Source organism: Mobula hypostoma, chromosome 11, assembly GCF_963921235.1.
Source record: "Mobula hypostoma chromosome 11, sMobHyp1.1, whole genome shotgun sequence".
Classification (NCBI taxonomy): Eukaryota; Metazoa; Chordata; class Chondrichthyes; order Myliobatiformes; family Myliobatidae; genus Mobula; species Mobula hypostoma.
In genome coordinates, this window is record NC_086107.1 from 91,953,310 (window position 1) to 91,978,017 (window position 24,708).

The following is a 24,708-nucleotide window of genomic DNA, read 5'->3' on the forward strand; positions in this document are numbered from 1 at the left end:
GGCCTTCATAACAAGGGGAGTTGAGTATAGGAGCAAGGAGTTCCTTCTGCAGTTGTACAGGGCCCTGGTGAGACCACACCTGGAGTATCGTGTACAGTTTTGGTCTCCAAATTAGAGGAAGGACATTCTAGCTATTAAGGGAGTGCAGCGTAGGTTCACGAGGTTAATTCCCAGGATGGCGGGACTGTCATATGTTGAAAGACTGGAGCAACTGGGCTTGTATACACTGGAATTTAGAAGGATGAGAGGGGATCTGATTGAAACATATAAGATTATTAAGGGATTGGACACACTAGAGGCAGGAAACATGTTCCCAATGTTGGGGGAGTCCAGAACCAGAGGCCACAGTTTAAGAATAAGGGGTAGACAATTTAGAACAGAGTTGAGGAAAAACCTTTTCACACAGAGGGTTGTAGTTCTGTGGGCTGAATGGCCTGCTCCTGCACCTATTGTTTATTGTCGATTTATTGCCCATCGCTAACAGCCAACACACACAAGGGTGTGCTGGGAGCAGCCCACGAGTGTCACCACACACACTCCAGCACCAGCAGAGTTTACCCATAATGCCCGGCAGAACAACACAGAGCACAGGAACCAACAAGACAAGTCCCGTGCCTACCCATCCCCCCCCCCACCCAGGTACATACACAACCAACCCCAAGTCAGCCCCTATATCTGGGTTCTCTCTGACTGGCCTTTACCAGGATTAGTTCTCAAATTCATTAGAATGAATGTTAAGAGGGTTAAAAAAAGCATTCTTAATAAGGATCAGATCTGTTGGTACAGGACCCAGATGTTGCCCTCGCTCTTATGCGTGTGTTACTAATCCTGTTCAGAGTCTGAATAGACCATTCGTAATTCCTGGCGCCACAGCTATGCAAAGGACATCTCCCTGCTTGTAGATCAGTCAAATAGTCCTGTAAGCTAAATGTAGCATCTTTTATTTTCATGCAGAGGGACTTTACTTTGTTTATTTTAGTTGTTTAGAGATACAACCCGGTAACAGGCCCTCTCAGCCTAATAAGCCCGCGCCGTGCACGTACACCCATCTGACCAATTATCCTAACCCTTAAGACCATAAGACATAGGAGCAGAATTGGACAGTTCGGCCCATCGATTCTGCTCAACCCCACAGCCATCTGTGGCGATGAGTTCCACAGATTCACCGCCCTCTGGCTAAAAGAATTCCTGTTCATCTCTCTTCTAAAGGAACATTCTTGTATTCTAAGGCCTCTGGTCCTAGATACCTCTCCTAATGCAAACATCCTCTCCACGTCCACTCTATCTAGCCCTTTCAATATTCAGTAGTTTTCAATGAGAGTCCCCCCCTCCATTCTTGTAAACTCCAGCGAGTACAGGCCCAGAGTCATCAAACACGCCTTGTACGTTAACCCTTTCATTCCTGGGATCCTCCTGTGAACCTCCTCTGGACATTCTCCAAAGCCATTCTTTCTCAAATAAGGGACCCAAAACTGCTCACAATACTGCACATGTTGTCTGACTATTGCCTTGTAAAGCCTCAGCATTACATCCTTGTTTTTTATATTCTAGTCCTCTTGAAATGAATGCTAACATTGCATTTCTCTTTCTCATCACTGATTCAGCCTGCAGGTTAACATTTAGAGAATCCTGCACAAAGACTCTCAAGTCCCTTTGCACATCTGATCTTTGAATTTTCTCTCCATTTAGAATATACTCTATGCATTTATTCTTTCTACCAAAGTGCATGACCATAGTCTTCTCTACACTGTATTCCATCTGCAACTTATTTGTCCATTCTCCTAATCTTTCTGCAGCCTCACTGCTTCCTCAACATTATCTGCCCCTCTTTGTAATATCTGCAAGCCTGGCCACAAAGCCATCAATTCCACTACCTAAATCATTGACACAGAATGTGAAAATAAGCAGACCCAGCATCAACCCCTGCAGAACCCCACTAGTCACAGGCAGCCAACAAGAAGAGATCCCCTTTAGTAACACTTTTTGCCTCCTGCCTGTCAGCCAATCTTCTATCCATTCTGGTATCTTTCCTGTAATATCAGGGACTCTTATCTTGTTTAGCAACCTCATGTGCAGCACTTTGTCAAAGACCTTCTGAAGATCCAAGTAAGCAATGTCTACTGGCTATCCTTTGTCTATTCGGCCATTTATTTCCTCAAAGAATTCCAATAGATTTGTCAGGCGAGAGCTTCCCTTCAGAAAACCACACTAACTTCAGGCCAATACGTCCTTGGAATGTGGGAGGAAACCGGAGCACCCTGAGGAAACCTACGTGGTCACGGGGAGAACATACAAACTCCTTTTAGAGAGGGGTGGGAATTGAACCCAGGTTACTGGCGCTGTAATATTCTTTCACTCAACACTATGCTGAACCCTTTTATTATTTTTTACTCTGAGGAATCTCTTGTGTTTAGGACTGTGCTTCTGAATGTGATTGCGGGAGCAGATGACACCATTGCCTGTGATTATTTTTTTGTCAGTGATTGATCTCAGACAATTTAAAAGACAGGTCTCCCCATTGCCATAGCATCATGAACATGGCAGGAAGGGAAGGGAGTCCATTCCTGTCCCACTCTGGCAGACACAGTGGGTGGGACCACCTGCACTGAGTATGGAGTATGGAAGCTCCTGCCCACCAGGCAAAGTATTTGCTCCTGATTGGCTGAAGCATGACAACTGCTAAGCACAAGCAAATCACAAATAGTGAGACTGCTTTTTGTAGCACCCTTCACAACTAAAGGCTCTGTAGCCAATGAAATCCTTATAAATTATAGTAACTACGATAACCCATCAACCAACTAGTGCTCAGCAGTTTGATGTAAGAGTAAAGTAAGAAACACACAGAAAATGGTGGAGAACTCATTTATGAGGGAAATGGATAATCGATGTTTTGGGCTGAGACCCTTCATCAGGGCGGGATTTGCCCATTGTAGCATAGCGTTAGCATGACGCTATTACAGCTTGGAGCGTCGGAGTTCTAAGTTCAGTTCTGGCACCGTCTGTAGTTTATACATCCTTCCTGTGAGCATGTGGGTTTCCTCCAGGTGCCCTGGTTTCCTCCCAAAGTCCAGTGTTGTAGATAGTAGGTTATCTGGTCATTGTAAATTCTTCTGTGCTTAGGCTATTGTTAAATAGGTGGGTTGTTGGGCAGGGCACTCATTGGTCTTGTTCTGTGCTCTATCTCTAAATGAAAAAATAAATAATTTCCACACATGGATGCTACTCAACCCACCAAATTCCTCCACCAACTTGCAGGTTGCTCCAGGTTCCAGATTTTGCAGTCTTTGATATCTCCGCAAGTCAAGTGATCAGAATTTACTTCTTATTGTCACGTGCACTGAGATACAGTGAAAAGCTTGTCTTGCAGACTGTTCTGACAATTCACATCACTGCACAGTGCACTGAGGTAGAACAAGGTGAGACAACAACAGAACGCAGAATAAAGTGTACCAGCTGCGGAGAAGTTGCAGGGCCGATAGACAAGGAGCTGCAAGATCGTAACGAGGCAGAATGTGGGGGTCAAGTGTCATCCTTATGGTCAAAGAGGATGTTCAGGTGAATGGATCATCTCCCTTCTGGTGCTGGCAGAGAAGCAGGCACTGGCCTAGGTATGAAGGGAAGCCTACTTTTCCTCACCGTGGTGCCTTTTGCAGGTTTCGGTTAACAAGACTCCTTTTTAGCAGCTCCAAGAGAGAGGATCTGTATTGAAATAAATAGAATCGTTTTTGGTGAACTTGCCAGCCCTGGAATCTCTGCTCTGTCACTCTTGTGAATCTAGATCGTTGTTACCTAGCCCCGGGCAGATATGCCACACCTTGAATCTCTCCTCCTCCTCAGGAAACCTACCTCTCTAAACCCATGGAGTCATATAGACCAGAAGCAGGCCACTGGGCCTATTGAGTCCATAACCACAATCAACACCTATTAACACTAATCCGACACCGATTGTAATTTTTTTTACTCTCCCCACATTCTCATGAACTCTCAATGAATTCTACATCTCAGCGTGAGAGGGAACAATTAACTCTGGCCAATTAACCCACCATCTTTGGGATGTGCGACCAAACCCACACAGTCATGGATAGAACATGTGAATTCCACACTGTCAGCACCTGAGATTAGGACTGAACCCAGGTGCAGGAACTGTGAGGGCAAGAACTTTGCAAGTGTGCTGCTTTTGACCCAGCTTTTTGCTGCTTTAAAAAAAAATTACCATTCTTCGAAGAGTCTCAGCCCAAAATGTCGACTCCTTATTCCTTTCCATAGACGCTGCCTGACCTGCTGAGTACCTTCAGCATTTTGTGTGTGTTGGTCTGAACTTCCAGCATCTGCAGAATCGCTTGTGCTTCTGGAATATTGTTTGTGGAAGCTCTGGATTTATTGCACATTGGGGTGTTTATTTGAAAGGTCCAATTACCAATAATTAAAGTAACCAATGTAATTTGTTCATAGGTGCATAGATTTATAAAACATTACAGCACAGCACAGGCCCTTCAGCCCACAATGTTGTACCAATCCTTTAACCCACTCTAAGATCAACCTAACTCTTCCATCCCATGCAGACCTCCATTTTTCTATCATCCATGAGCCCATCTAAGAGTTTCTTAAATCTCTTAAACCTCTACTACCACCCCTGGCACCCATGCACCCACCACTCTGTGAGTGAAAATCTACCTCTGGCCACCCCCTATATTTTCCCCACTTATCCATAAAATTACGGCCCCTCACATTAGCCATTTCCACCCTGGGAAAAAGTCTCTGGCTGTGTACTCGATCTATGCCTCCGATCATCTTATACACCTCTATCAAGTCAGTTTATCACCTTGTTCAACAACTATTACTGTATAGAAAGTGTCACAAGAGTCCTGTCACTTGGAATGTGATGTCTGTGGAAAATCTTGTGAGAAAGAAGAGCACACATGGAGGTTAAAAGTAACGCTTCCTTAAAGCATCCAAACTAAGATTGTTCTGCATAAAAATACCCAGTTTTCTGGGAATATGTAACGTAGGAGATTTCAGGCAGCACTTGGACTTTAAGAAAGGGTCGTAAAGAGAGCTTTTGGCCCATCGGCCTTCACAAATCAAAGTATTGACTGCAGGAAACAACACGCACAACACACAACTGATGAATGGTCCTGATAAAGGGTTTCGGCCCAATATATCAACTGTACTTTCTTCCATAGATGCTGCCTGGCCTGCTGAGTTCCTCCAGCATTTTGTGTTCATTGCTTTGGATTTCCAGCATCTGCAAATTTTCTCATTTGTATTGACTACAGGAGTTGGGATGTTATGTTGAAGTTGTTTAAGATGTTGGTGAGGCCCAATCTGGAGTATTGTGTTCAGTTTTGGTCACCTACCTACAGGAAATATACCAATAAGATTGAAAGAGTGCAGAGAAAATTTGCCGGGATGTTGCCAGGTCTTGAGAGCCTGAGTTACAGAGAAAGGTTGAATAGGTCAGGACCTTATTCTCTAGAATGTAGAAGATTGAAGGGAGATTTGAGAGAGGTAGACAAAATTATGAGGGGTATAGATAGGACACATACATGCAGGCTTTTTCCACCAAAGTTGGGTGAGACTAGAATTAGAGGCCATTGATTAAGATTGAAAGGTGAAATGTTTGAGGGGAACACGAGGAGGAACTTCTTCACTCATGAGGTGGTGAGAGTGTGGATCAAGCTGCCAAGTTAAGTGGTGGATTCAGGTTTTATTGCAACATTTAAGAAACATTTGGATAGGTATATGGATGAGAGGAGTATGGAGGGTGGTGGGACAAGGCAGATTGATAGTTCAGCATGGACTAGATGGGCCAAAGGGCCTGCTCTGTGCTGTAGTGTTCTATGTCTCCATGACTCTAAGGCAGGGAACCAGAAATCTAAAGCAAGAATGTCCGAAGTTATTCATCCATCCTTGTTTGCACAGTTTCCCATCTCCACAAGGGGGAGCCGCATTTTTTATAACTGCAGGACATCCTGAAGTAAATAATTTTAAAGATATGACCACGACTGCTGTTTGAGAAATATGGCCTCTACTCAGAAAGGTGTCTGATGTAGCAATGATAACCAGGTCATCTGGTCTTGTGTAGAAGTGTTTCTGGATGGATAAATCTGTTCTGGATCTTGGGGTTAAGATCACTACTCTCTGCCAAGGCAGTGCTGAGTCTATTGTGACTTTAAGGATTGGCAATTAGATGGCAGATGTAGGGTGAAGAATTGGCCATTTGGCCTCTTGGTCCCAAGCTTGCTCCTGGATCAGTTGCTGCCACCATCACCATCAAAGGGACAAGAGGGAGAACAGTGGAAGAAGTCTAATATCTCGGCAGTGTCACTCAACCTCAGTCTAGCTAGACAGTGACGCCAGCACCAGGATTTGCAAGGCCAGCCAGAGGCCTGGTTGACTGCGATCCCTTGTGTAGAACCAGCACAACATCGACCTGCCCACAAAACTAGAGGTGTATGAAGATGTTGTCCTCAGCAGTCTTCTGTAAGGATGTGAAACCTGGACCGTATGCAGAAGACACCTCAAAATGCTAGAGGGATTCCATATGCATAGTTTGAGGTCGATTTTTGGCATCCATTGGCAGGGCCAAGTCACAAACCTAGAGGTCCTTGACAGGGCAGGAACTACAGGTGTTGAGACCATGAATGTAAAAGCAAAGCTTTGGTGGACAGGGTGCTTCATAAGTATGAAGGATTCCGGAATCTCTAAGCAGCTACTATATGGTGAGCTTGTGCTGGGCAAGAGGAATCAAGGTAAGAGATTCAAAGGCATCATGAAGGCTAACATTTCACGCCCTGGGCTTGTACTAAAATGGCTGGAACAGAGTGCACTGGACCGGAATGGCTGGCGAGCGTTGGTTAGAATCACTCACAGCAACCTGGAGAAGAGATGCCGAGCAGTACTAATCATTGCCCGACAAAGAAGAACAGAAATAGCAGAGGCTAGAGGTCCAGCACTGTTTTCATGTCCTTGTTGTGGACATCTTTATCGCTCACAACTTGGACTCCAGCAGCCACCTACGAACACACAACAGAACTGCATAATCCAACTGTCATCATCCAGTCCGACGGACGACCAATCAATCAACAGAATCTGACCTTGCAGGTTCCACTTTTACTGTCAGATCCCTCTGACCAATGATTCCCTTGCAACCAGGATGGAACACAGTGCAGCCGTGAGAACTGTTGCCCCAAAGCTCCAGGGACACAGGTTCGATCCCCACCTCCGGCGCTGTCTGCATGGTGTTTGGGTATTGTCCCTGTGATTGTGTGGGTTTCCCACATCCCTATATTTGTCGGGTGGTAAGTTAATTGCTGTAGGGTGTTCTTAGCATGCCGGTGAGTGGCAGAGTTGGTGTGAATGTGGAGAGAATAAAAGTGTGAGATTAATGTTAGATTTGTTTAAATTATGGTCAGTACAGGTTGAAGGGTCTGTCTCTGTGCAGTATTCCTCTCTGACTCCAGGATTTCAGTGCTGAATGCACGAATGACTCAAGCCCCACATGGACATGGAACGCTGCCACAAGCCAGCAGCACCCATCAGCAAAGACCCCAACTATCCAGGCCAAGCTCTCTTCCCACTACTACCATTGGCAAGGAGGAACAGGAGCCTTAGGTCCTTCACCACCGGGTTCAAGGCAGTCTGTCACAACTAGGGGTCATTTTCAAAAGAAGAGGAAGAGATTTTTTTTCAGTTAGTGTTTTCTCAGTGTCACCTCATGGGTTATGCAGTGATTGTTTACCTTTTATGTCCAATAGTTTGTCTTTGGACTAGTTCTGGATTCTAACTTTGTTTTGCAAGTGTCCCATTTCGGATCATGGGGATTGTTAAACTCTCTTTGTATTTAGCACTAGACAATAGACAATAGGTGCAGGAGTAGGCCATTCAGCCCTTCGAACCAGCACCACCATTCACTGTGATCATGGCTGATCATCCACAATCAGCACCCTTTTCCTGCCTTCTTCCCATATCCCTTCACTCCGCTATCTTTAAGAGCTCTATCTAACTCTTTCTTGAAAGAGTCCAGAGAATTGGCCTCCACTGCCTTCTGAGGCAGAGCATTCCACAGATAGCACTTTTATTAAACTTGGGATAGTTTAGGTAGCACAGGATTTTCAACGTCTTACATTGTAGTTGTTGTCTTTGGGGATTATTGCTTCATCTGGACACCTCTGTTGTTTGATTGGTCCTGAATTCCTCTGTGCTCCAGGGTGTATTTCAAGGTGGGAGGGGGCATGCCAACCCCTCTTTGTATGGTCTTTGCAGTTCATGGTCTGGCAAAACTCGAACTGAGTTATTTTGTGGATTTTCAGGATTCTGTATAGTGTGCTTGAGCTCTTGTTAGTTTTGCTGGTGAATTTTTGTAATAAATCTTTTGCTTTGTTTGAGTTGCTGAAGTCCCTGGGATCCCCGGTCCTGAGTTTTCCAGTGACCCTTACTCAGATATTACCCTACACCCATCAGGCTCCTGAATGGGTGTGGATAACTTTAGTTACAGAACTGATTCCACAATCTCCGACTCATTTCCAACTTCTTCCAACTCGTGTTCTCAGTATCATCAATTTGTCTTCTTTTGCAAATTGGTTATTTGTCAATCTTTGTTTATGCAGAGTTTTTCATAAAATTCTATTGTATTTCTCTATTTTCCTGTAAATGCCTGCAAGGGAATGACTCTTAAGGTAACTTATGATGATGTATATGTACTTTGATAATAAATTTACTTTGACAACCCACTGGGGTGGAGGGTTCCAAAGATTCACGACACTCTTTTCCTCATCTCAGTTTTGTAACTGACCACATTATGGTACACACTTGATGGTCAGCATGAACACGTTAGGCCAAAGGACTTGTTTCTATGTTCTATCCTGAGTCCAAACTCCCCACATCAGATGCCTTGTCAAAGCCATGCAGGAATCTGTTTACCTCAATGGAACAAACACGTGATCTTCCCAGTTTCCACTTGTGACACCACACTGACTCTTAAGACAGGCAAATAGCAGGAGGTAAAGAGTGGGAATGAAGAGGGGCTTCCCTGGTTGGCTGCTGGGTCTTCCACAGGGAGCAGTGTTGGGACCGCTTCTCCCCACAGTGTACGTCAATGATTTGGCTGACAGAATTGGTGGCTTTGTGGCAGAGTTTGCAGATGATATGAAAAGTCTGCAGAAAGACTTGGACAGATTGGGAGAATGGGCAAAGAAGTGACAAATGGAAAATAGTGTCGGAAAGTGTAGAGTTATACAATTTAGTAGAAAGAATAAAGGCGTAGACTATTTTCTAAACAGGGAAAAAAATTCAAAAATCAGAGGTGCAAAGGGAATTGGGAGACCTTGTGCAGGATTCCCTAAAGATTAACTTGTAGGTTGAGTCGGTGGTAAGGAAGACAAATGCATTGTTAGCATTCATTTCAGGAGGTTCAGAATACAAGAGCAAGGATGTACAGCTGAGGCTTTATAAGTCACTGGTCAGAGGACATGTGGAGTATTATGAGTATAGGGCCCCTTATCTAAGAAAGGATGTGCTGGCATTGGAAACGGCCAGAGGTGGTTCACAAGAATGCTTCCAGGAATGAAAGGGTTAACATATGAGGAGTGTTTGATGGCTCTGGGGCTGTACTGCTGGAGTTTAAAAAAATGTAGGCGGATCTCACTAAAACCAATTGAATATAGAAAGGCCCAGATTAGAGTTGGGTGTGGAGAGAATGTTTCCTATAGTGGGGGAAGTCTAAGAGCAGAAGACAGCCTCAGAATAGAGGGGTGTCCATTTAGAATTGAGATGAGGAAGAATTTCTTTAGCCAGAGGGTGGTGTATCTGTGGAATTCATCGCCACAGGTGACTATGGAGGCCAAGTCGTTGGGTATATTTAAAGCAGAGGTTGATACGCTCTTGATTAGTGAGGGGTGTCAAAGGTTATGGGGTGAAGGCAGGAGAATGGGGTTGAGTGGGATAATAAATCAGCCATGATGGAATGGCAGAGCAGACTCAATGAATTGAATGACTTAATTCTGCTCCTCTGTCTTATAGTGTAAATTTCTGTCTAAATAAAGGAACAAAGGTAATGCAGAACCCAAGCTTTTCCAACCTGGGGTTTTTCCAAGAGGTCCTGATTCCATTCTTCCCACAATAATGTCCAAGATGCCACATATTTCCAAACTACCGTCTGCACTTGCTTGGTAACCTTGTGCATTCTTGTTCTGCAGGGTCATCTAATACTTAATTGCCAAATGACATTTGAGTGATTCTTGGCCTCATTCTTCCTGAGCAGTGAAACGACTATCCCCCCTTGTTGCATTTTGCCTGGTGGATGTTTGACCAGACACTAATCCAGTCTTAGAGCCACAGAGTAACGAAGCATGGATACAGACCCATTGGCCTAAACGGTCCGTGCTGACTAATATAACCCATCGTCTGGGGTAATCCCAAATCGTCTGGCCCAAAATCCCTCAAACTATGTGGATTTAAGACTTACTTTTGCTCCTGCTTTTGTATCAGGGGTGTAGGCATGTTACTGTGTGTTAGGCAGGGGTGAGGTAATGTCTTTTACTGTTACATTAGAGGTGGATGTGTCACTGAGGATTTCATAAGCTGTTGTGGAACGTCATTGTGAATTTAACCTTGGGTGCAGTATTGTCACTAAGTGTTACGCTGTAAATAAGGCCAGGCTTGTACCTGCCATCCTGGGTGTGAGCAACTTCACAGAGTTTTATCCTGTGTATGTGGGTATGGGGTGGGTGTGTGTGTGTGTGTGTGTGTGTGTGTGTGTGTGTGTGTGTGTGTGTGTGTGTGTGTGTGTTTAATCAGAGTGCGTGATTCTTCTCTGTGGACTTGTCATTAAGTATTGCCCTGTGGGGGGAGGGGCGAAGGGACTGTCACTCTGTGGGGATATTTCACAGAGACTCACTCAGGGATTTCCAATCACAGTCCCAAAATCTGCCTGTTACACCCAGTGACACGGCCTCCGGTCTGTAAAACCCTATGACACGGCCGTCGGCGTGTAGCACCCGGTGACACGGCCTCCGGTCTATAAAACCCGGTGACACGGCCGTCGGCGTGTAGCACCCGGTGACACGGCCTCCGGTCTATAAAACCCGATGACACGGCCGTCGGCGTGTAGCACCCGGTGACACGGCCTCCGGTCTATAAAACCCGATGACACGGCCGTCGGCGTGTAGCACCCGGTGACACGGCCTCCGGTCTATAAAACCCGGTGACGCGGCCTCTGGGGTGTAGCACCCGGTGACACGGCCTCCAGTAAGTAGCACCCGGTTTCACGGCCTCCAGTCTGTAACACCCGGTGACACGGCCGTCGGCGTGTTACACTGGCACTGAGGGCTTTTCTCAGAGTGTGTGGAGTGTTACCAAGTGCTGTAAATGTTTGCCATTCATTGTTAAACTCTGTGTGCAAGCAACATCACAGAGGGAGGGGTGTTACTCACCTGACACTGAAGCGTGGGAATAACACACTATATAGACAGACTGATGTGGGGACGTTACAGGCCATTGGGGCCCAGCTAGCGCATGCCAACCTGATCTTCAACTTCGTCCTATCTAAATGCAGCTAGACCACACCCCACTGAACCCCCTCCCCATCCACATACCTATCCAAGCTTCTTCTAAATGCAACAATTGAACCGGCAACGACCACTGGCAGCTCGTTCCACGTTTGCACGACTCACTGAGTGAAGATGTTTCCCTTCAGATTCCCCTTAAATATTTCACCTTTCACTCTTAACCTATGACCTCTAGTTCAAAGTTCACCCAATCTGAGGAGAAGCCTGCTTATATTTACCCTATCTAGAGCCCTCATAATTTTGTACACCTCTATAAGATCGCCCCTCAGCGAATCAAGATGGTCCAGGGAATAAACTCTTGTCATATTCAACTTTTCCCTCTTACTCAGATCCTCAACTCTTGGCAAATTTCTTGTAAATTTTTTCCATATTCTTTCAAGACTATTGATATTATTCCCGTAGGTAGGTAACCAGAATACTCGAAATTCAACCTCACCAACGTCTTATACAACTTCAACATATCCTGTATGTTGCCCCACACACCTCCTTTGAACTTACCCCCCCCCCACCCTCATCCTAAATGTACAGAATGCCCTCTGGTATTAGACATTACAAGTCTCGGAACAGGATACTGTCTGTCTACCCTATCTATACCTCTCACAGTTAAACCTCCCTAGTTCCTGCCTATTACTCTCGTAATTTGCCATGCTCCAATTTAATACTCTTCTGCAGGGTCCATATTATCCTTATCAATAGCCATCATAAAACTGAAGGAGTACTGATCACTTTTTCCAAAATATTATCCCATTGAATAGTCAGTCACTTGGCCAGGCCCATTACCCAACACCAGCTCCAGTATGGCTTCTCCTCTTGTTGGACTATCTACATATTGATTTAAGAAACCCTCTTGGATGCAGCTAACAAACTCTTCCTGTCTAAAACTCTTGCACTAGAGAGGTCCCAGTCTATGTTAAAAAAGTTAAAGCAACCCATTACAATGACCCTGTGCTACCCATAAGCATCCCATGTAAACCCCTCACCTGCCAGCAAATCCGTTCCTCAATATTCCAGTGGCTATTGGGCGAGGTCTGTATTCCCAGATCCCTCTGCTCCACCATACACCTCGATGCCCTACCCTTCACTTTGTAAGTCCTACCCTGGTTTGTCTTTCCAAAGTGTCACACCTCACACTTGTCTGTATTAAACTGCAACTGGCATTTGTCAGCCCATTTTTCCAGCTGGTCCAAATCCATTGCAAGCATTGATAGTCTTCCCCATTGTCCAATATGCCCCTGTTCTTGGTGTAATCTGCAAATTAGTTGAGGTATACTTTGGGGGTATACATTGCTGGGGTATGCTGTGTCTATACTTCATCAGGGTATACTGCGGGTTTACTTTGTCATGGTATACTGTGGGATATACTTTGTCAGGGTATACTGTGGGTTTACTTTGTCATGGTATACTGCGGGTTTACTTTGTCAGGGTATACTGTGGGTTTACTTTGTCAGGGTATACTGTGGGGTATTCTTTTTCAGGGTATACTGTGGGGTATACTTTGTCAGGGTATACTGTGGGGTATACTTTGTCTGGTTATACTTTGGGTTTATTTTGTCAGGATATACTGTGAGGTATACTTTGTCAGGGTATACTGTAGGGTTTACTTTGTCTGGGTATACTGTGGGTTTACTTTGTCAGGGTATACTGTGGGGTATTCTTTGTCAGGGTATACTGTGGGGTATTCTTTGTCAGGGTATACTGTAGGGTTTACTTTGTCTGGGTATACTGTGGGTTTATTTTGTCAGGGTATACTGTGGGATATACTTTGTCAGGGTATACTGTGGGTTTACTTTGTCAGGGTATACTGTGGGGTATTCTTTTTCAGGGTATACTGTGGGGTATTATTTCTTAGGGTATGCTATGGGATATACTTTGTTGGTGTATGCTTTGGGAAATATTTTGTCAGGGTATACTTGGGAGGGGTATACTGTGGATATGCTTTGTGGAACGTTACAGTGATTTCATTATTCCAATGTATTGCCTAGATGACTTGTTGCTGCCACTGTGAGAATCCCCACTACGTTGTTGTTTCCCTTTGTGTCCAGTTTGCAGAGATGACCAACCAATCAGATATTCCCATTCCAGACCGTAAACTGAACCTGGCTGAACTGCCCTGTGGCTCCAAATGCTGTAACTGGCTGGAACGCAACTTGCTGCTGCTCCTGACCATCCTCGGTAAGTTTCACAACACTGTCTCAGGGAGTAAAGTAAGGGTCTCATGATGTGTGTGTGTGTGTGTGTGTGTGTGTGTGTGTGTGTGTGTGTGTGTGTGCGCGCGTGCGCGCGCATGTGTGTGTGTGAGTGAGTGTGTGTGTCTGAGTGTGTGTGTGTGTGTGAGAGAGAGAGTGTGTGTGTGTGTGTGTGTGTGTGTGTGTGTGTGTGTGTCAGAGTGTGTGTGTGTGTGTGTGTGTGTGTGTGTGTGTGTGTGTGTGTGTGTAATATACAGCGATTTATTACATATGGAGGGGGGAGAATGCCATCTCACACCCTCCCTATATCACATGGGAGGTGAGTTTACTTGCTATCATGCCCCACAGCTCCCAGTCGCATCTCACTATCAAAGCCAATGATATTCACTTTCTTACTGGGCTGCACATGATAATGGTTAGTTCATGGATAGATCTTGGCCTGAGCTCACACCACTCTCCTTTTAGTCAGGATCGATCACATCCAATTAAGAGATCAAAGCCTTAACCTCCCTTCCAGAGTCCTTCAGCACCATCAGTGGGAGAGCGAAGCATCTTCCTCCCGGGTGGGTCCAGTGCGGAGCATGGGAATTGGGACACCGGTCAACCGGATTGGCTGCAGGTTCACAAAGTGGAAGCTGTTCCGAGCTCTGTCATGGGAAGAGACCATAGCTGGAAACAGTCAGAGGTATTGACACAACTTCCTTGAAACGCACCATTCTCACCGACTCTGGGGAACATCTAGCCCATGACCAGGGTGACAGACAAGGGCAGTGCTGGGAACTTCAAGGCATTGTGTGGGATGTGCAGAACTGATGGAAGATTGGACAGCCCATCACCCAGCCCACCCTGCCCCATCTGGAGATTTGTGAGAACCAGGTCACCCTGCCCCGGTTGTGGAACCAGCTCACCCTGCCCTTGGTTTGGGGAACCAGTTCTCCCTGCCCCTGGTTGTGAGAATCAGCTCACCCTGACCTTGGTTGTGAGAATCAGCTCACCCTGCCCCACCAAAGGAAAGATCTGCTTATCCCACAACTGTCTCATCAGCCCGTAGAACCAGAGTGGAAACCGTTTATTCTCAACACTGATGACTGCCTAAAAAGGAGCTAATCTCCTAATCAAAGAGTGATAGAGACACCGTGTACTGATCTGACCCCTGAGGCAGAGGAAGGAGGAGTCAATGTACAAATATTTTCCTGAGAAAGGGACTGAGAGACAATGATCACTGTACACATAATTCCCTTATCCCTGAGGAGGGTCATCATCAAGGACCCCCACCAACCAGCCCCTCTTTTCACTACAACCATCAAGCCGGAGGTACAGGAGCCTTAGGTCCGTCCTCACCAGGTTCAGGAGCCATTAGCTCCCTACAACCACCAGGCTTCTGAACTGGCATGGATAACTTCACTCAGCTCAGTAATTCCACAACCTGCAGACTCACTTTCAAGGACTTTACAACTCAGGTTCCCAATATTTATTTTAATTTTATTTAATGTCTTCTTTTGCACATTGGTTGTTTGTCAGTATTTGTTTATGTATTGTTTTTCATCAATTCTGTTGTATTTCTTTATTTCCTACAAGAAAATCTCAAGTAGTATATGATATCAAAGACTCAAAGCACCATAGAACACTACAGCCCTCCAGCCCATCTGGTCTGTGCCGAACTATTATTCTGCCTAGTCCCATCAACCTGTAGCTGGATCATGCCCTCATACCCTTCCTGTCCTTGTACTTACCCAAACTTCTCTTAAATATTCCAATCAAACCTGCATTCACCACTTCCACTGGCAGCTCGTACCACACCACACTGCCCTCCAAGTGAAGTTCCCCTTAAATATTTCACCTTTCACCCTCTAGTATGTACTTACTTTGACTTTGATTAAGTTTATAGATCGCCTTCTAAGAGATAATGGGCAGAGAGAGACACCGGTCAACGTATAGATATCTTCCTGGGGGTGGGGGGGAAAGAGGAGCACCAGTTTGTGTGTGGGTCGCACAGTGAACTCTCTGCCCAGGGGTGACAGTCACTATACCAGCACCATGCAGGCCTCTCCACATGTTCTACCAGTCTGTTGTCACCAGTACAATCTTCTATGCCGTGTGCTGGGGCAATGGCATCAACACGGGTGAGGCCAACAGGCTCAACAAACCGATTAGAAAGGCTGGCTCTGTTATAGGAGTCAAACTGGACACACTGGAGGCTGTGGTAGAATAAAGGACCCTACGGAAAATCCTGGCAATTCTGGACAATGTTTCTCATGTCTGCATGCCACTTTGGCTGAACAGAGGAGCACTTTTAGTAATAGACTAAGACATCTGCTCTGCTCCAAAGAGCACTATATGAGGTCACTCTTACCCTCGACCATTAGACTCTATAATGGGTCAACCTATAGCCGGGGAAGTGATGATCCCCTCCTGTTAGGCTGTTTGAGGTAACTTCAAATTTTATTTTTTCTTACTTCTCTTATATTTGTATATCTGTGCACTTGTAATGCTACTGTGACACTGTAATTTCCTTTGGGATCAATAAATCTATCTATCTATCTATCTATCTATCTATCTCCCATTTAATGCTAAAGATTATGCGGCAATTTTCAAGATAACTGTAGTTGTTTAAAAGAAGATTAGGGACCTCAACACCAGCATCACATGATCCTCTCTGAATCCGAGCATACACCATTAATTCATGTTCGCCTTGACCTCTTTGATGGTCAACTAATTGCTTCTCGATCAGAAGGGATTTGAATTTCATTAGGCCCTCGATGTTTCTGCGTCAATCCGAGGTAAGTAAGAAATGAAAGAGAGTATAAATCCCTGGAACGGCTGTTATCTTTGCTTTAATCAGCCTTGCGCCGGTATGTGGAGGAAGGAAAAGAGTGCCGCAGAGAGGCCATTCAGTGTCGCAAGCAAACCAACATATGTCCGACAATCCCTCGAGGAACTAATCGCCATCCCACCCAGTGACCAGCTTTCAGAATTGAACGCCATACTTGGGTCTTGGAAAATCTATTCTGAGCTTGCAATGTCAGAATATCTTTGGTTGCAACGTTAATGGTATTTGTAGGAACACAGAGGTTAAAGGTCAGAGCCTTTAAGTTCTACTCCAATACCACAGTTAGGCTGATGTTGTCACCCGCTACTGAGGGAGGCCTGCACTCTCAAAAGCAAATCCCGCAAACTTTGATGATTTAGTTACTGCCACATTATCGTTGACCTGCATGGCGCTCTTTCATTATCACATTTTTATTCTATCTCAATGCACTCTGTAATGACTTGCTCTGTATGAACAGTATGCAAGACTGTACTCTTGTCATCATCATCATCGTGTGCCGTGTCGTACGACATCATCATTATGTGTCGTGTCACATGACTACGACAGCTGACAGCTCATTTCACCACCCTCTGAGTGAGGAAGTTTCCCCTCATGTACCCCTTAAACATTTCACCTTTCACCCTTAACCCATGACCTCTAGTTCTAGTCCTAGTGGAAAAAGCCTGCTCATATTTACCCTCTCTGTCATCATCATCATTACGTGTGTGGGCGATCATCGTCTCATGACCATGATTGTTCTGTACAAATATTTCTACAGAAGTTGTTTTCCATTGCCTTCTTCTGGGCAGTGTCTTTACAAGACAGGTGACCCCCCCACCCCCAGCCATTATCAATACTCTTCAGAGATTGTCTGCCTGGCGTCAGTGGTCACATAACCAGGACTTGTGATATGCACCAGCTGCTCATCCGACCATCCACCACCTACTCCCATGGCTTCACGTGACTCTGATCGGGGGGCTAAGCAGGGGCTACACCTTGCCCAAGGGTGCCCTGCAAGCTAGCAGAGAGAAGGAGCACCTTACACCTCCTTTGGTAGAGACGTATCTCCACCCCGCCACCCATTGTACTCAGTACATGTGACAATAACAAAGCCAAGCCAATACCAACACCATATCTCCAGGAAGACACAGGCCAGGAATGACTCTTCACCCTTCTCCTCCTATAAACTATTAAACATATAAAATGGGTCTTACAGCCTCACTGCAAGGCCAAGATGCTTCCCACACTGGCCTGTGACAATGAAGGTTCATGGAGGGTCTCTGGAAAATGTGTCCACCTCCCACACCTTGGTGGTCACCTCGGTAAAATGAAGACCTCAAAGAACTTAAAGAAATAAAGACTAGCTTTATTTGTCACATGCACCTTGAAACGCACAGTGAAATGTGCCATTTGCATTAACCGCCAACACAGTCCGAGGTTCGTGCTGGGGGCAGCCCGCAGGTGTCAGCACTCTGCCTACACCCACATAGTATTACCCACAACTCACTAATCCTAACCCATGCATCTTTGGCTTGTGGGAGGAAACAGGAGCACCCAGAGGAAACCCGTGTGGTCATAGGGAGAACGTACAGACTCCTTACAGACAGCATCAGGGTTTGTACCTCGATCAGCGGCGCAGTAAAGTTCTACGCTAACCACTGTGCTACAGTACCACGCCTAAGTTGCACAGTTAAAGCTGGTTACACGTACAGAGGTGCAGTGAAAAACATCCACACAGATCTTCAAGCAACACACACAAAAAGTGCTGGTGAACGCAGCAGGCCGGGCAGCATCTATATGTCAGGGTCTCAGCCCGAAACGTCGACTGTACCTCTTCCTATAGATGCTGCCTGCCCTGCTGCGTTCACCAGCATTTTTTGTGTGTGTTGCTTGAATTTCCAGCATCTGCAGATTTCCTCGTGTTTTCACACAGATCTTCATACAGTTTTGCATTGAGCTGGTAGAAGGGAAATTCATGCAGAGGGAAGTGTAACAGTTACAGAGAAAGTGTAGTGCCTGTAGACAATAAGGTGCAAGCCTGCATTCTTGTACCCAGCGCCTTGATATGCCCAAAACTTCCTTCACCACCCTGTCTACTCATGACTCCACTTTCACGGAATTATAATCTCCCTGTCTTATAACACTCCGTAGCGCCCTGCATTCACTGTGTGGACATAATGACAGATGACTTGTTGTGATCTGTCTTTTAGGTGAGATTTAACATCTGTAAGTACAAAGTAACCTTGTTATACAATAAGATCAGATGAGTTGTCCTCAGTTGTCGGAGCAATAATTGACTCTCGATCAGCATTACTCTGGCGGCACCGCAGCGGAAACTAGGAACGGTTTCAAACCCCTGGGAGTCCACATCTTACACAACCTCTCATGGTCCCAGAACACAGTTGAGAGAGCTCAACAACACCTCTACTTTCTGAGGTGGCTGAAGAGAGCTGGTCAAGACTCACAAACCTTCTCTGGCTCCCTCTCCAAAGTTAACTCATGATCTTCAGCAGATGCGCAGTGGAGAGCATCCTAACGTGCTGCAGCAACTGGGCGTTGCTGAAACGGCACTGCGGCAGACAGGAAGGCCTCTCCAAAGAGCGGGCAAGACTGCCCAAAGCATCACCGGCACCAGCCTACCGCCGTCAGGGACAGATATACAGAAAGGTGCCGGGAAAAGGCCAGCAAATTCAGAAGAATCCCAGCCACCCTGCTCATGGACTGTACATCCCATTCCCATCAGGTCTGGTCCACACAGTGTCCACACCAGGACCACCAGATTCAAACAACAACATTCAGGCCAATCAATATTTCCACTTAGTAACCCACCGCAACGCACCCCCCCCCACCTTATAGGCATCCGTTAGTCTTGTGAGACCATGGATTTGTGCCTTTGGAAGGTTTCCAGGGAGCAGGCCTGGGCAAGGTTGTATGCAAGACTGGCAGTTTCCCATGCTGCAAATCCCCCCTCCCCATGCCACCGATGTTGTCCAAGGGAAGGGCACTAGGGCCGACACAGCTTGGCACTGGTGTCGTCACAGAGCAACGTGTGGGTAAGTGCCTTGCTCAAGGACACAACACGCTGCCTCAGCTGAGGCTCGAACTAGCGACCTTCAGATCACTAGACCGACGCCTTAACCACTCGGCCACTACACTGCCCCCCCCCCACCGCCACTACATACACATCACTTAGCGTTACCTTATGTACATACAGCCATTCTATGTTTATAACAGTTACCTGTGCATTGTCTTTTATAGGGTTACTTTAGTACTTACATTTATTGTGTATTTTTCTTCTTATTGAGTTCTTTATGCTAAATGGTTTTTTTTAAGCTGCATTGATCTGGAGTAGCTATCATTTTGTTCTCCTTTATGCTCGTGCACTGAAGTATGACAATCCTGAATTGTGAATCTTGTTCTCATCACTTTGCTGTGTGTGGGAACAGGCAGACGGAGGGTCTGGGTGCCGTGCTGTGGGTCTGCCGCAGGGTGCCCTGGCGTAGTGAAGGGAGCTATATAAATGCAAATCTCTGCTCCTTGTGTGCGTGTGCTCTCTCTGTCTGGGCCTAGTTCCTGGTTTCAATCCTGTGTACTCCAGGTGTGGTGCTGGGTGCCGTGTTCGGATGCCTCCTGCGCATGGTGCCCGACCTGGGCCCCAATGTTCTGCTCCTGCTCTCCTTCCCAGGAGACATCCTCATGAGGATGCTGAAGATGCTTATTCTTCCTCTCATTGTCTCCAGCCTCATCACAGGTGAGTTATTGCCATTCCTGTCTCCCACTTCCTCCCGCTGCATCGCCAATCCCATCTCCCATTTCCTCCCGCTGCATCGCCATTCCCGTCTCCCATTTCCTCCCGCTGCATCGCCATTCCCGTCTCCCACTTCCTCCTGCTACATCGCCATTCCCGTCTCCCATTTCCTCCCACTGCATCGCCATTCCCATCTCCCACTCCCTCCTGCTACACCGCCATTCCCATCTCCCATTTCCTCCTGCTTCATCGCCATTCCGGTCTCCCACTTCCTCCTGCTACATCGCCATTCCTGTCTCCCACTTCCTCCTGCTCCATCGCCATTCCCGTCTCTCACTTCCTCCTGCTACTCCGCCATTCCCGTCTCCCATTTCCTCCCGCTACATCACCATTCCCATTTCCCACTTCCTCCCGCTACATCACCATTCCCGTCTCCCATTTCCTCCCACTACATCAGCATTCCCGTCTCCCACTTCCTCCCGCTACATCGCCATTCCCATCTCCCACTTCCTCCTGCTACACCGCCATTCCCGTCTCCCACTTCCTCCTGCTGCATCACCATTCCCGTCTCCCACTTCCTCCCGCTGCATCGCCATTCCCGTCTCCCACTTCCTCCTGCTCCATCGACATTCCTGTCTCCCACTTCCTCCTGCTACACTGCCATTCCCGTCTCCCATTTCCTCCCGCTACACTGCCATTCCCGTCTCCCACTTCTTCCTGCTACACTGCCATTCCCGTCTCCCACTTCCTCCCGCTGCATCGCCATTCTGGTCTCCCACTTCCTCCTGCTACATCGCCATTCCCGTCTCTCACTTCCTCCTGCTACTCCGCCATTCCCGTCTCTCACTTCCTCCCGCTGCACCGCCATTCCCATCTCCCATTTCCTCCTGCTATACTGCCATTCCCATCTCCTATTTCCTCCTGCTACACCGCCATTCCCGTCTCCCACTACCTCCTGCTACACTGCCATTCCCGTCTCCCACTTCCTCCCGCTGCACCGCCATTCCCGTCTCCCATTTCCTCCTGCTACACCGACATTCCCGTCTCCCACTTCCTCCCGCTGCACCGCCATTCCCGTCTCCCATTTCCTCCCGCTACATCATCATTCCCGTCTCCCACTCCCTCCTGCTTCATCATCATTCTCGTCTCCCACTTCCTCCTGCTGCATCACCATTCCCGTCTCCCACTTCCTCCTGCTGCATCGCCATTCCCGTCTCCCATTTCCTCCCGCTGCATCATCATTCTCGTTCCCACTTCCTCCTGCTCCATCGCCATTCCCGTCTCCCGCTTCCTCCTGCTACATCACCATTCCCATCTCCCATTTCCTCCTGCTACATCGCCATTCCGGTCTCCCACTTCCTCCTGCTCCATCACCAATCCTGTCTCTCACTTCCTCCTGCTACTCCGCCATTCCCGTCTCCCATTTCCTCCCGCTACATCATCATTCTCGTCTCCCACTTCCTCCTGCTACATCGCCATTCCGGTCTCCCACTTCCTCCTGCTACATCGCCATTCCCGTCTCCCACTTCCTCCTGCTACACCGCCATTCCCGTCTCCCATTTCCTCCCGCAACATCACCATTCCCGTCTCCCACTTCCTCCCGCTACATTGCCATTCCCGTCACCCACTTCCTCCTGCTACTCCGCCATTCCCGTCTCCCATTTCCTCCTGCTACACCGCCATTCCCGTCTCCCATTTCCTCCTGCTACACCGCCATTACCGTCTCCCACTTCCTCCTGCTACACTGCCGTTCCTGTCTCCCACTTCCTCCCGCTACATCACCTTTCCCGTCTCCCATTTCCTCCCGCTACATCACCATTCCCATCTCCCACTTCCTCCCGCTACATCGCCATTCCCGTCTCCCACTTCCTCCTGCTATACCGCCATTCCCGTCTCCCATTTCCTCCTGCTACACCGCCATTCCCGTCTCCCACTTCCTCCTGCTACACTGCCATTCCTGTCTCCCACTTCCTCCCGTTACATCACCTTTCCCATCTCCCATTTCCACCCGTTACATCACCATTCCCGTTTCCCACTTCCTCCCGCTACATCACCATTCCCGTCTCCCACTTCCTCCTGCTACACCGCCATTTCCGTCTCCCACTTCCTCCCGCTACATCAGCATTCCCGTCTCCCACTCCCTCCTGCTTCATCATCATTCTCGTCTCCCACTTCCTCCTGCTGCATCACCATTCCCGTCTCCCAGTTCCTCCCGCTGCATCGCCATTCCCGTCTACCATTTCCTCCCGCTGCATCATCATTCTCGTCTCCCACTTCCTCCTGCTCCATCGCCATTCCCGTCTCCCGCTTCCTCCTGCTACCTCACCATTCCCATCTCCCATTTCCTCCTGCTACATCGCCATTCCGTCTCCCACTTCCTCCTGCTCCATTGCCATTCCCGTCTCCCACTTCCTCCTGCTCCATCACCATTCCCGTCTCCCACTTCCTCCCGCTACATCGCCATTTCCGTCTCCCACTTCCTCCTGCTACACCGCCATTCCCGTCTCCCACTTCCTCCTGCTACACTGCCATTCCCGTCTCCCACTTCCTCCCGCTGCACCGCCATTCCCGTCTCCCATTTCCTCCTGCTTCATCATCATTCTTGTCTCCCACTTTCTCCCGCTGCATCGCCATTCCCGTCTCCCATTTCCTCCTGCTACATCACCATTCCCATCTCCCACTTCCTCCTGCTCCATCGTCATTCCCGTCTCCCATTTCCTCCCACTACATCACCATTCCCGTCTCCCACTTCCTCCCGCTACATCACCATTCCCGTCTCCCACTTCCTCCTGCTACACCGCCATTCCCATCTCCCATTTCCTCCTGCTACACTGCCATTCCCGTCTCCTATTTCCTCCTGCTACACCGCCATTCCCGTCTCCCACTACCTCCCGCTGCACCGCCATTCCGGTCTCCCATTTCCTCCTGCTACACCGCCATTCCCGTCTCCCACTTCCTCCCGCTACATCATCATTCCCGTCTCCCACTCCCTCCTGCTTCATCATCATTCTCGTCTCCCACTTCCTCCTGCTGCATCACCATTCCCGTCTCCCACTTCCTCCCGCTGCATCGCCATTCCCGTCTCCCACTTCCTCCCGCTGCACCGCCATTCCCATCTCCCATTTCCTCCTGCTATACTGCCATTCCCATCTCCTATTTCCTCCTGCTACACCGCCATTCCCGTCTCCCACTACCTCCTGCTACACTGCCATTCCCGTCTCCCACTTCCTCCCGCTGCACCGCCATTCCCGTCTCCCATTTCCTCCTGCTACACCGACATTCCCGTCTCCCACTTCCTCCCGCTGCACCGCCATTCCCGTCTCCCATTTCCTCCCGCTACATCATCATTCCCGTCTCCCACTCCCTCCTGCTTCATCATCATTCTCGTCTCCCACTTCCTCCTGCTGCATCACCATTCCCGTCTCCCACTTCCTCCTGCTACACTGCCATTCCCGTCTCCCATTTCCTCCCGCTACACTGCCATTCCCGTCTCCCACTTCTTCCTGCTACACTGCCATTCCCGTCTCCCACTTCCTCCCGCTGCATCGCCATTCTGGTCTCCCACTTCCTCCTGCTACATCGCCATTCCCGTCTCTCACTTCCTCCTGCTACTCCGCCATTCCCGTCTCCCATTTCCTCCTGCTACACCGCCATTCCCGTCTCCCATTTCCTCCTGCTACACCGCCATTACCGTCTCCCACTTCCTCCTGCTACTCCGCCATTCCCGTCTCCCATTTCCTCCCGCTACATCACCATTCCCATCTCCCACTTCCTCCCGCTACATCGCCATTCCCGTCTCCCACTTCCTCCTGCTACACCGCCATTCCCGTCTCCCATTTCCTCCTGCTACACCGCCATTCCCGTCTCCCACTTCCTCCTGCTACACTGCCATTCCTGTCTCCCACTTCCTCCCGTTACATCACCTTTCCCATCTCCCATTTCCACCCGTTACATCACCATTCCCGTTTCCCACTTCCTCCCGCTACATCACCATTCCCGTCTCCCACTTCCTCCTGCTACACCGCCATTTCCGTCTCCCACTTCCTCCCGCTACATCAGCATTCCCGTCTCCCACTCCCTCCTGCTTCATCATCATTCTCGTCTCCCACTTCCTCCTGCTGCATCACCATTCCCGTCTCCCAGTTCCTCCCGCTGCATCGCCATTCCCGTCTACCATTTCCTCCCGCTGCATCATCATTCTCGTCTCCCACTTCCTCCTGCTCCATCGCCATTCCCGTCTCCCGCTTCCTCCTGCTACCTCACCATTCCCATCTCCCATTTCCTCCTGCTACATCGCCATTCCGTCTCCCACTTCCTCCTGCTCCATCGCCATTCCCGTCTCCCACTTCCTCCTGCTACTCCGCCATTCCCATCTCCCACTTCCTCCTGCTACATCAC

General features: G+C 48.0%; 1 protein-coding gene across 1 annotated transcript in view; it reads left to right on the forward strand.

Moving 5' to 3' along the window:
* The first annotated feature begins 13,618 nt into the window (after positions 1-13,618).
* LOC134353508 (excitatory amino acid transporter 2-like) overlaps positions 13,619-24,708 on the forward strand; it is a 43,967-nt gene continuing 32,877 nt past the window's right edge. The window contains exons 1-2 of the mRNA XM_063061505.1: positions 13,619-13,739; positions 20,161-20,313. Coding sequence (XP_062917575.1) covers positions 13,619-13,739; positions 20,161-20,313 — 274 coding nt within the window. The remainder of the gene's footprint in view (positions 13,740-20,160; positions 20,314-24,708) is intronic.